The 13,333-nt window shown below is 43.6% G+C and overlaps 1 protein-coding gene and 1 non-coding gene across 3 annotated transcripts; one reads left to right on the forward strand and one right to left on the reverse strand.

The window, feature by feature from the left end:
- Window positions 1-571: 571 nt before the first annotated feature.
- SST (somatostatin) lies at window positions 572-5,148 on the reverse strand. 2 transcript variants are annotated; one of them, XM_033403240.2, is made up of 4 exons: window positions 4,970-5,148; window positions 4,724-4,854; window positions 1,789-1,950; window positions 572-939 (listed from the first exon to the last, which is right to left on the reverse strand). In XM_033403240.2, the coding sequence occupies exons 3-4, from the start codon at window positions 1,924-1,926 to the stop codon at window positions 727-729; spliced, it is 351 nt and encodes a 116-aa protein (XP_033259131.1). In that variant the 5' UTR covers window positions 1,927-1,950; window positions 4,724-4,854; window positions 4,970-5,148; the 3' UTR covers window positions 572-726. The 2 variants fall into 2 exon arrangements, with proteins under 2 accessions (XP_033259131.1, XP_049566198.1); XM_049710241.1 differs by lacking the exons at window positions 4,724-4,854; window positions 4,970-5,148 and having other exon boundaries at window positions 1,789-4,704.
- Window positions 4,252-4,358, forward strand: LOC117196079 (U6 spliceosomal RNA). The gene has a single exon (XR_004476081.1). It is a non-coding gene; the product is annotated as a U6 spliceosomal RNA (small nuclear RNA).
- Window positions 5,149-13,333: the final 8,185 nt, after the last annotated feature.

Consider the following 13,333-nt stretch of genomic DNA (forward strand, 5'->3'; position numbering starts at 1 on the left):
TTTAAAACAGAAGCAGTTATTTAACCTTGTTCAGTTACAGAGAAGATTGTCAAAGAAAATATTAAAGCAATGTTCTTCTCTAGATAAATGTTCACAAACTATAAACACATCTTAAAAGCTCAGAACTTTATTTTAGTTATTTAAGCCAGCTTCTTTCCTCCAACTTCTAAGTGATTTTTCCCTTCTATTTTTTATATATCATTTATTTTACGTATCAGCCTGGTGGTTAGTTGGACATTTCAGCCTGCCTACCCATTAATACTAATACTCATTTCAACATATAATTTTAAGTGTATTTAAAATGTAATTGATGTTTGTGGCAGCCCCTTCCAATAACTACTGCTGGATTAAAACTAGAATTCATAGAGTTAATTGAGATTATTTATGTTTATAATAACCCAAACTATCTGGGTTACCATTTAAAACATAACTTTTATTACCACAGGGAATTTTAAACAGTATGTCTGTGAGATTTGGAGTGCATATCTCCAAGAACTTGACTGAAATCACAAATGAAGTTAATCATATAGTATTGAACACAAAGGTTGAACTCAAGAAGAAACCAAAATCCTTTTTTTCATAATTTCACCATAATTTTATTTTGTATTTACAGTCTTCAATTCCTAATGCAAGGGTCTTACTGAGGATTGGGGGGATTAGGGAGGAGAGACGGGGTTTGGAGGAGAGGAATCACAGGTCTTATACGGACAACAATAATCAATAAAGTTAACAGGATGTGAAAGTCTTCCAGAAGAAATTCTTGCAGCCGGCTTTGCGTTCTCGGGGCGCCATGGCCGGGTTCGAGTTAGCGGATCTCTGCAGCTCCAGCCTCATTTCATCCTGTTCAGCAGCCTGGGACAGATCTTCAGGCTCCAGGGCATCGTTCTCTGTCTGGTTGGGTTCAGAGAGCAGCTCTGCCAAGAAGTACTTGGCCAATTCCTGCACGGGGTGGAAGGAAGAGCGAAAGAGAGAGAGAGAGAGAGAGGATAAGAATGAGGACGGTGGAGAAGAAGACATGGAAAAGCCGGCTTGAAAAACAGATTTAACCACACCCAAACCCCAATGTTCACAGCTGTGCAATTTTTTTCACACTTAAAATTGGTTAAGGATATAAAAACAAGGGCTGTTGTTATAATCACCAAGTACACAAAGAAGCTTTAAAAACTCAAATGTTTCTGCAAGTTTTCTGCTTCTGTAGGTTTAAAATACACACATAGAAAGAAATAGATCGTTAGTTTTTCAACAGGAGCCAACAGTTTGTTTAACTCAATTTCCATATCATGAGCTACAAACTAGAATTGTTCTTACCATTTTTACTAAGTCAGCTGTGGAGAACGAGACCTTTCACAATCGTAAACATATTGTGTTCTGGCTGTAAAGTGCCAGTGAGCCCCCAACCCCGCTGCATGGGAGGGAGGTGGTGCTCAGGACAGTAGCAGCTTCGGAGGTCCGTGCTTTCAGCACCTGGGTCAGCACATCCCGCGGTCAGCACCGGGGATCGATGCCATCATCCCTTCGAGCTCAGTTACCAAGGTCTTGGAATTTTCTTGAATGCTAAAGAACTCACCTGAACAGTGACCTACTGCGCTGATCAGGGGAAACAAAGAGGTAATAAGGGATTCTGGACTTTGAAAGTTTTCCTGGGAGCTTTGGTAGCTAAAGGACCCAGAAAAGCACCGGCACTCTTTGAGAGCACCTCTTAAATTCACCCAAGGGATCAGAGGCAAGGCTAGGGAAGGTTGAGAGGTTCTGGAGAGGGGAAAGAAGACGTCGAGGGAGTTTCCTTACCTGCTTCCCAGCGGCAGCAGCCAGGGATTTCTGCAGAAACTGACGGAGTCGGGGATCTGAGGGCGCGCCGGTGACACCGCCCAGAGCCAGAACTATGGAGAGCGCGGCCAGCGCGCACTGGAGACGGCAGGACAGCATCTCGGCGGCGCCGGAGAAGCCGAGCTAGAGTGCGGTTGGTCAAACTCTAGGAGCTGATCGCAGGCAGCAGCAACGGCTCTGAACCTCGCGACTCCTAAAGCGGCTTGTATGCTCTCCTCCGTCTCCCCCTTTTTAAACTCTCTCTCTGACGTCAGACTAGGAGGCGCCCCCAGATCTCACCAGCGCTTTTACGCACCATTACCCTCGTGAAATCAATCACAGAAGTGAGAGGAGGGTACACAATCAAAAGTGGCTTATTTAAAAAAATTAAATCCTGCACAGGCACAGGCACACACGATTCCACACGTCACACCATCTACACAATCTTTTTATAGTCACTCAGTGCTACACACATACACATTCTATAATTTCACTCACACATGTGCACACTTAATTACACACACTCAAACACTCAGCCCCTGGAGAAGCAAATGCACTACCACACTCAGCCGCATACACATAAATGTACCCAGACAATTCTATCCATCATCATGCTCAAACATTTTAGGAGAACCAAATGCAAAAGTGTGAGTGTGACAAGTGGAGATGGTTACAAGCATTCTTTGTGACAGTGAATGTCATAAGCATTCCTCTAAGAACAGATTTGAAAATGGAGTGTGGATTTTAGAAAGACTAAGTCACCTTTCTCCATTAACTCTGTAAAGAGTCTTGTAGATTAAGATGTAATGCGGCTCTAAAAGAACTTCCCTTTTCCTTATAATGGAAGAGTACCTTAAACTCACCCTCCATCCCTCTTTCTCAGCAGCAGAGACACTTGTAGTCTGCTTGCCATTCGACTGTGACAAAAAATGCTAAAGGAAAAAAAAGTCAGATTGACTTCATTTTGGTGCTAGAAACTTGGAACTAGAAAGAAATCTCAGAAAACATCTACTAAACTTCAGAGTTTGAGTCACTGAGCCTAGAAATGGGCAGTGAAATTCTCTGGCTCACACAGTACACAGCTGGAGCAAGGACCAGACCTCCACATTCCAAACTAGGATTCTTTTCACTCAACTCTGAGTTTTCTAATGGATTCCTGGCTAGTTGTAGCCATTTTAGGTCAGGGACTCCCAGTGTGGACATACAGAAGTTCAGGAATCCCTTGAATGTAAGTGACCGTTATTGTAAGCCTCTGTGTGAAGAAAGCGTCAAGAGTGCTCCCCTACTCCCCACACAAATAAAAAGGAAGTTTGAGACATGCTGTTGTGGAATTCTGGTTGTGGTCTAGTTAGATGTTTGCTGTCCTGATCAGAGTTCTGGTAGCTTTTCCTTTTCTTTTTTTTCCCCCAGAATAATTCCTTATCAAGGAATGGCCAGCTAATGTCCTAGCACGGACCAGATGATCCCTGCAGGCTCTTCAAGGGCTGGCATTTTATAAGCTTCAAGTTCATAAGAGCTGAAAAAAATTCCTGTATCTTCAGAAACCAAGTGAAGCAGAGAACTTGACTAATCCTGTCACCAGCCAGGCATCACATATGTATTCTCAATACTTAGACCAAGACCACAGTGTTGAGAGGCAGGAGGGGTTGGGAGGTGTCCTGAATGGCTTGAATAATTGTCACTTTTCTTTTTGTGTCTGTAAGCTAGAGCAATAAGAGAAGGCACAGCAAGGAGTGCTAAAGCTTCCGGGGCTTGGTGAGTCCAGACAAGGCTTAGAACAAGTAAGGCATTAAAAAGTCACTCACATGTGTTGGAATAGTCTGGGAGAGCAATGGATCTCAGACTGCAGAACACAATGCATGTTATTTTCTCTATATATCCTGGAACCCTCCTAGGCCTCTAGCTGCGGGTTCAGAGTCTAGTTATGTCAACCCAACTGTCCCAAGGCACCCTCAAATGATCTCACATCTCTTCCACTCAAGGCTTGCCCTTGGCAGCCCCATTGAGTAGAGAAGAATTTTCCTAAAACAGGAGCGAGCCAAAGAACAAATAGTAGCCCCTCCGTCTTGCTCTATTCTACTTCTCTCCCCAGGTGCCTGCTCTTCTCCTTCCACATCTTTATCCTCATTTTTCCTCTTTCTCCTTTCCCAAACCTTTCTCTGAATTTCTCTCTCCAAATCTTCCTTATTCAATCCCCTATTTACTTTCTTTCCCCACTCCCTATCCTCAATCCTCTCTGTTGTACTTCCCTCTCCCCAGTCATTTTCTGACTTTGGTCTGGTTCTATCTGGCTTCCTTCTGCCTTCTCTGCACATCTCCCTCCCTTCCCATTCTGCCTACCCAATATCTATCCCAGTCTCTGCCTCTAGTCTCTTCCTCTCTTAAGCCCCTCCTTCCATTACTCCCTCTTTCCTTCTCAGCTATTTCTCATAAAAAATACTCATGGTGCTCGCTTCAGCAGCACATATACTAAAATTGGAACGATACAGAGAAGATTAGCATGGCCCCTGAGCAAGGATGACACAGAAAGTCTTGAAGCGTTCCATATTTTTCAGGAACAAAGAAAATGCAACATACAATGCAATATCGGAACTTACAAGGAAAACATTTCAGTTCAGTCAGTCTATTTCAGTCTAATTTATATACAGTAAAATGCAAAGGTCTTAAGTGTACAGTTCAGTGAGTCTTGACACCCCTATAAACCTATGAAGCCAACGTGCGAATGAAGATATAGAATATTTCATCACCTTCAAAGTTTCTGAGTGCCCCGTTTCAGTCCATTTCTCCTCAAGAGGCAAGTACTCTTCTGATGTCTCTCATGATAAGTTAGTTGTGACTGTTTCTGAACTTTATGTAAATGGAATGATTTGGTATTTAAAAACAAATACTCATGATCTTTAGCTGTTTAAGTACCTACCTGGGAATAGTAAGTCTGGGTGGCTTCCCTCGTACCTTTGCTGAAGTGCTGAAGCTGTGGATAAGATGACTTCTGGGCTTTTTGTTCTGTTTAGTTTTATAATCCTCAAATTGCTAGGAGTCTAGGAGCCACTTAAGAAAGAAAGAAGAACAAAAGGGGACACAGATTCTTCCTTAAGCCCCCTCCCCATGGCCAAGTTTTGAATAAAGTTTGATTTAGCACAAAGACACTTGAAACTTCCCCAACCTGAGCTTTGCAGCCGACCCCCAGGGTCTTGCTTCCAAGTCCCAAAGGCTGGAGGGGGGCAGGGGGGCGCTGTCTGTGGTTGTACTGGGGACCCTATTTCCCAGACCTTGGTCACTAAGAATGATAGACCCCGTCCTTGTGCAGCCTTCTGTGGTTCACAAAGTATTTTCTCATCCAGTACGACAGGGCATGCTAGCCCCATCTCACAGAGGAGGAAATTGAGTCCCTGAGAGCACAGCTGCCTCTGCCTTGCACAAGGCCACGCAGGCAGGAAGTGGCAAGGTTGAGGGAGGCTACTGATCAGTTTAGCAACTTTCCTCTTCCCCTGACTCAGGGATGCCGGAGACACCTCCTGGCTGAGCAGTCTACAGCCAGGACGCAAGGGCCTCGAGGGGGCATCTAGGCCCCTTTCATGTGCTGCTCTCCAACGGGGATATGATTTCCCACCTCCCTGTGAAATGTACATTTGGGGGTGACTACCTGCCAATATGAGGAGCAAAAACTCATTTTTGTAAGAGACAATAAAATCTATGAGTAATCAGGTGTTCGATATTAAGCAGTGCAGGGAAGCAGAAAGTAACCGTATTTGGAGTCCAGAGACCTGGGTTCTAGTTCTGATTCTGCCACAGTCCAGCTGGGGGCTTCCTCTCTGGGCCTTAGTTTCTTCATCTGCAAAATAGAAGGCTTGATAGGCAACCTTTGTGGTTCTTTCCAGCCCTGATCATCAACAAGCTTGACTTTGAGAAGACAAAGGGGCAAAGTAGAGCACACTGTGATGTTAAAATGCTGTTTCTCAAATTGAGAACTTTATATTGGAAAAGAACCTGGCTTTTATGTAATATGAGGGAGGAAGCCGGATGCAACGGGTATTTCGCAGGCCTATTAGAAGGAAAATTTGCTCTTGCATCTTGCTTCTTGTGCTGACCTACCCTCCCACCTGGACCTCAGTCTCTCCATCTGTAAAATTGATTCACTCAAATTCTTTCTACAAATAAGTACTGAGAATCTGCACTGCTTGAGAGGTTCATAATATGGTAGTGAACTAGATAGACAAAGTCCTAGTGAGAAAGACGAACAATAAACACATCAATTAATTAATTATGTTCAAGTTGCTAAGAATTAACACAAGGTATAAAGCATGATGACTAGGGGAAAACCCTCCTGAGGAGGAACCATTTGAGCAGAGACCTGAATGAGGTGAGGGAGCAAGACATGCAAATATCTGAATAAAGATATTTCCTTGTCAGGTGGAAAGACAATCTGTTCAAAGGCCCTGAGGTAGAAGCATGCTTGGTACATTCAAACATCAGAAACAAGGCAAGGGAACTCGAACAGAGCGGGTGGATCAGAGAGGGCTGGGAGATGAGACCAGCAAGGCAGACAGGGGCCAGATCACGTAGAGCCTTGAAGACCATGGTAAGAAGACCACTGGAGGATTTTGAGCAAGGGATTGACCTGATTTGATTTTTTTAAATCAGTGCCTTCTGCTAAAGTGGAGAGTTAACTGTAAGAGAGCAGCAGAGTCAGGAAGATAACTTAGGAGTCTAAGAACCATTTAAGAGAAAAGAAGAGCCAGGATGGAAGGGACACATTCTCCCTTAAATACCCAAGCTGGTTGGCTTGGCATAAAGGCATCTCATACCTCCAACCCGAGACTACTGCAGCCAACTCCCAAGACCTGTTTCCATGGACGGGAAGGTGGTTTGTGCTTGTTTGGGGGACCTTATTCCCCAGACTAGTTCAGGCAAGAGAAGATGGTATTTGCGCAAGAGTGACAGCTATGAAGGAGCTGAGGACTGGTTAGGTTTGAAGTTTATTTTGAAGTACAGTTGACAAGACATGCTAATGGTTTGCTTGGATCTCAAGTTAAGGAAATGAGAAGAACAATTGGTAACAAGTGATCTAGACATTCCCTAAAATTCTTTCAAGTTCCACAAATTTCTGAGAGGGCAGGAAGTGGATTTCTGACAAAAACTTCTCTTGGACATTTTGTAAGTGAAAAACCATTTTACTTCCAAGCCAGAATAAAGTGAGAATTATAGGCGGTGGGGAAAAGCAACATGGTATAGTATAAAGAGCTCTGGCCTGGATGTCTGAGGCCCTAGACTTAAGTCCTCAGTTTTCTCTTGCTTAAGATGGGCCTGATAATCCTTGCTTTTGCTATAATATGATTTAAGAACCAGGTCAGACAGTGTAAGTGTAAGTGAAAGTGCTTGGTTATCCATAAAACATGATGAAAAGATAAAGTTCTGTTTTTGTTGTTGCTGCCCAGAGGGAGGCCGTCAGCCAGCGCCTGGGGTGATATTCAATGAGCCAGCTTCTGGAAGCTAGAGTGTCCTCAATGATGCTCTGACCCAACTAGTCAGACTGCCCTTCCTCTGAGGACACTGTAGGGTATGATCTGAAGATCCAGGAAGATCTCTCACAGAAATGCAGCAGACTGGTGCTGAAATTCAACTCTTAGAATTAGTCTATGACTATTAGACTATTAGAAAATAGTCTCTTCTCTACATTTTCTTGGAGACGTAGCACATTAAAACTTGAAAGTTATTAACACTTTAGTGTAAATATATATGCTGAATTGTCTTCTTGCTTATAGTCGCCTAAAGGACAGTTTTGACCTAAGTAAAGTTGGGAGATCCCTTGGAGAAGAGGCAGATTTATTGGATGTGCTGCTGGGGCTGGGGGCAGGCTATAGGGAGCACGCAGACCCCTCCTGCCCAAGGGCAAGGGTGCTTAGGTGACGATACCCTAAGGACCTTTCCTTCTAGAGCAACCCTACCACCCTGGAGCATGAGAATGAGAGCTTGCAATTCTCTAAGGGCTTCTGCTGAGCTGGATTTCAGCTGGAAGAGTGTCAGCTCATGCCCCTGGAGTTGCTGATGGTAGAGAAGCCAGACTTTCCCGCCAAATTGGCTTTCACCAACTTCCACAAAGCCTGGCCTAAAGTGATCGCTTTAGACAATGAAGGGTGAAGGGGTCACTGAATGAAGCCCAGGGGTGAACTTCTTCCATGGGTGGGTGAGTGATGACAGCTCAGGCCTGGTGTCCTGCAGTAGTCTCCTCTCTGGTCTCTATCCCATCACTTCCAGCTCAGAAGCTCTCCATGACTCCCCAGTGCCGGCTAGTTCAAATGCAAACACATCAGCCTGGCGGTCATGTTTCCTCAGACCCTAACTGTCCTGTTCAGTCTCGCTCTGTGTCACCCCTAACCTCTCCACCTTCCCATTCCCCACCACCACCTGTTCTTCCCTGTACACACTCTGCAGTTTCCCGCATCCACTCTTGTGTACATGCTGCTCCCTCCACCTGGAATACCTTGGACCCATCTCTGACTGTTAACATCACACAGCTTACTTTAAATCAAGAGCTTCTCATTTAGAATTACTATGGTCCCCTCCTGTGCCCAAGGCTGTGTCTTTGTGCCTCTAGTAGAGACTGTTCTAGATCACTTCACATTTCTGTTCCTTGAGAGTCTGTATGTCTCATCTATGAGCCTAGAGTTTCACTGAGAGCAGAGATCTTGTTTCTGTCATATTTGTATTTTCCTTAGAGACCATAAGAATGTGAAGCATAGAGTAGTTGCTGAAAAATGTTGATTTAGTGGAAGACAAATTCTTCTTCTTATATGTGAGGACTCTGGATTCTGTAGGTAGAACGAACCTCAGGTGAACCTCAGGTAACTGAGGACTGTATCACTTGACCCCCAACCCTAGGTAGCGGATACTTTCAGGAACACATACCCATTGATCCCTTAGTAATCTCTGAGCTTCAGCAAAGGAAAAATCCCTAAACACTGTTCTGTGTAATTGTTCCTATCTGCTAAAAACTAACTGAAGCTGTCATATGAATATGCTAATATAGTCATTGGAAAGACAAGGAACTTCACTGGAAGGCCTAGGGAGGACACATCCACCAAACAATGAGGAACAGGTATGTCCCTGGCACACAATAGAAGAGAGTACCACTGCTGACTCACCTCTGCGTAGTTTCATGTTTGATCATGTGTTAACATCAACCAAACAAGGGAATGGAGGCCTCGGGTTACATAGTTAGTGCAGAGCTGGGCTGATGTCAGATCCCTGTCTGCCACTCCAACATTTTCTCTCTTACCAGAGACAAGCAAGGAGACTTTGCCCCTAATTATCCTCTCATATTCCTTTCTCTTTGTGGGTCCATTGGACTTTCCAGAAGCATCCCACTTGCTGATCTATGGCTTCTGCTCAGAGCTCCCCATGAAATGAAATCGAGCTGTGCTCTGCCCGACTGTGCCACCCAGCGAACGTCTCCCAGTTCTCTTTACCTATTTTCCTCCTAAAAACAAGGTGTTAAGTCTCAGGTCGCGCACGAGCCTTCCCAGTGCAATTGGCAGGGGAAGAGCTGTCTTGACCAATGGGGATTGAGAAATGAGGCCAGAGACTTACGGCCCTGTTCCCGGAATAGTACACAACAGATGGCCAAGTTCCTCTTCAACGTGCTCCTGAGACCCACCCCCCTGCCCTTTGAAACGGCATGATAGGGGCTATATAAACACAGAAGTGCCCCATGGAGTGAAAATATCCCTTTTACAGCTCCAATTTCCCACACTCAAACTATAATCTTAACCTAGACTGGTGGATCTTAACTCTAGCTTCACACCAGGATTGCCTGGGAAACATTTTAAAAGCACAGATGCCTGGGACCCAACTGCAAAGATTCTGACTTACAGGTCTATATATTTTAAGAACTGAATTATAGTCTGCTACTAGAATGGGCTCCACCTTTGTAGAAAACGATGGAGTCACAAACCACCGCCCACCACTGTTCTTCTCTCATCTCACTCTGCTCAGTTCCTTCTCCCTTTTACCGTTCTCTCCTTTCCCACCTTTGACTTGGGGACCCTCAAGCACAATGGACTTGGCTTGGCCCCGTCAGGGCCAAAGCACCTGCTTCATTGGCTTTCCTGATACAACACCAGTTGTTGAGGGCAGAGGCAGGACTGCGGCCAGAAGTGGACCCAACCGCAGACCAGGACCTTCAAAAGCATCTAGCGCCTCCCCTGGGTTTACACGTTGGAAAATTGAATTCAAGAGAAAGGAAGAGTCTCTCTCAAAACCACATAACTAGTATTAGAGTCAGATCCTCTGATTCTCTTAGTTTTATGTTATTTCTGTGAAGTTTCTTGAATCCCTTCCACCCAAGTGGTTGAAATCATGTTGTAAGATTGGCAGTTCCTGCCCTGTTATCTATGTATCTCCCCATCAGCCTGGAGCAAAACCTTATTCCCTGACAAGAGTATTATCCTAGAGAGAAAGCTTTGGGGATTAATGTGTTGGGCCTTCATGCTTTGTGTCTCCATCCTTTTCTGGTTGTGCATTTCCTAATCCCATGAAACAACTGGACCTTCTCCTCAAGGCCACGGCTAAGCGTTGCTGCTTCAGCTTACCCAGAGGAAGCTGCTGTTAAACTGAGCTCGCCTGCCCTCTGCTGGCTCAAAAGGTAGAAGACAACTTCATCTAAAATTTTAGGGCGGGATTGTATTCATTCCTTCATTTATTTCCTTCACCAACGTCTTTAAATCACCCACTATGCGGAGAGAACTGTGCTTGGTGCTAGGGTTGTAAAGAAGTACTCAGACAGAAACCTCTTCCTTCACACATTTGATTATGGAGCACTTTGTGCCAGACACTGTGTTGGGGATTCAGAGGTGACCAAAACTCAATCCTTGGTTTTGAAAAAAGTTGCAATCTAGGAAATTATACAGATTACTATCTGAGCCATAGAATCAAACAATTAGCACTAGAAGGAACTTCAGACACTTTATAACCTGTGTTATAAAGGCTTCCCAGGCTTCCCCAATTAGGTCCTGGGCTCCCTGCATACAGGCCACAGGGACTGCAGAGGCAGGGGGACCCAGTGTGTGGCAGGAATTCCATTTCATTGAACAGGTTTCTGCAACAAAGTTTCATAGAAACAAAGAGCTTGAAGGGGAAGCAAAGTTGGAAAAACGCATTTCTAATACAAACCATTCTCATATTTAACCTGAATACCCTCTAACCTCATGAACCTGTACTCATAATCAATGTCACATTTATAGCTGGTCTCAGAGTCACTGACCTAATCACCTTTTTGAACCCACATGGCAGTGAAATCTCACTCCCTTTGCAAGGTGCTTCCAAGAAGGTCTCACATGTGAGGGCTCCCTTGCCCCCAGGTCATCACCAGTGTTGAGAACCTGTGAATGGGACCTTATTTTGCAGATATATTCAGTTCAGGATGTCAAGATGAGGTCATCCTGGATTATCTGCATGGGCCCCAAATCCAAAGACAAGTATACTTATTATTAAAAAATAATTATTTAAAGATCACCTAATATGCATCTAAATCTATATCAGTTATTTACTTATAACTATCTTGTTCTAGTGAATATTCAAATTAGTTTACAGGAGTAGATTTTTTTAAATGCAAATAGCAACTAGTAATTTGAGGTTCAAAATGGTGAACTCAACCTGTGCACCCACCTATTTTGCAAACCTTCCAAACTCTGCAGGTTCCTCACTGGCATAATCAAATGCAAAGTAGGGAGAGAATAGGGTTTTACTTCAGGCTGATGGGGAGATACATGAAAACAGTCTAAAGAATCAGAGTAAATGCCTCTCTCTCCCCTATGGACAAAGTTACTACAAGAAACAATAAAACAAACAAACAAGCAAAACCTTAGAAACTCTCCAGCTTATATTCTCTACAAGACTTGTGAAGTTATTGCATCAATTTTTTAATATATTACATTAGGCAATGTAAAAGGAAAGAAACATTAGGCTGATAATGGATTTTTTTTCTACCTCAATAAATTCCAGAAGACATTGAAATAATGCCTACCAAGTTTTGAGAGAAAATAAAGATTGTTATGATAAAAAGTAATACTTGGCCAATCTATTTAGGGGGGATAAGAGCAAAAAAAGGCCATTCTCAGATAGGCAGACCAGTCACATACTCTCTCTCTCTCTGAAAATATTACTCACAAAAGTAAGAAAGGAAGAGAATAAATCAAAATAAAGAACCCAAAAGTGGAGTTGGCTTGTATAAAGGTGGTGAGGAGAAGTAAACCTATATGATTTAAGAGTTGATTATTCAATTAATATTATGAAACATAATGCATTTGTCTAATATAATTCTTGAAAGAGAATGTATGAGCTATCAAGTATTTTATTAATTTATTTATAAAATACTAGATTATTCTAACAAAACTAGAAATCCAAGTTGACAGGAAAGAGGGTATGTGAAATTCTTCCCCATCTACCAAAAGAATTAATAACTCGTGAAACTTTCTTGAAATAGATATAACAATGTGAACGAAAATGTATTTTCTAAAGATGCAGAGATAACCAGTATTAGAATAGACATTTGTTGTATAACTTTCTATGGGAAAACGATTTTTAAAAGTCTAACAATACTGCGAAATAAGTTTTTAAAGAACTAAGGAGCATTAAAACAGAAATAATTTTTTATATGTGATGCTCTCCTCCCTAATTTCTAAATAAACTGCAAATATATTTTATTTCATTTTTATCCTAAGATTTAGAAACATCCATTTTAAATTTAAACACACGTGTCACTGAACAAAGTTGGATTTTTTTGACTCATTGCAAAGAGGGAGGATGCCTTTGGGAACCATGAAGCAGCTCAGTAAGAGGGTTTAGAGCAGGCACACTCTAGCACTGGGGCATGTGTCAGGTGAGGGAAGGCTGTAAGTGACTTTGCTCTGGATTGGATGCTGTCAGAAAGTGGAGAATATTTTATGATTGGAAATCTTAATGATTCTTATCTAGAAGGTGAGAAGACAGAGAGGAAGCAAGCTGAAGCCGTGACTGGTAAGGTAGCAGCCCCTCACAGTGGCCGCAATAGGGGGTTGTAAGTCGTTTCTGTGGTTTGGACCTTGTTTGTGTTCTGATCTATATTCAGCTGTGACTACGGAGTGGTCTTATGCTTGCCTTGATCTAGTATCATCCCAGAGTGGTCTGGTCTGAGGTTGCTGCTCAGTGGAGTACCAGTTCAACAGGAGAGCACCATGGCATAGCTGGGAGTGCCAGGCCGGCTCTCAAGGCTGCTTTTCTCTTTCTCATCTTTCATATAAACACTTTGATATATGAACACACATACAGTGGCTTCCCTGGTGGCGCAGTGGTTGAGAGTCCGCCTGCTGATGCAGGGGACGCGGGTTCGTGCCCCGGTCTGGGAAGATCCCACATGCCGCGGAGCGGCTGGGCCCGTGAGCCATGGCCGCTGAGCCTGCGCGTCCGGAGCCTGTTGCTCCGCAACGGGAGTGGCCACAACGGTGAGAAGCCCGCGTACCGCAAAAGATCAAAACAAAACAAAAGAACACAC

Source organism: Orcinus orca, chromosome 5 (assembly GCF_937001465.1).
Source record: "Orcinus orca chromosome 5, mOrcOrc1.1, whole genome shotgun sequence".
Taxonomy (NCBI): domain Eukaryota; kingdom Metazoa; phylum Chordata; class Mammalia; order Artiodactyla; family Delphinidae; genus Orcinus; species Orcinus orca.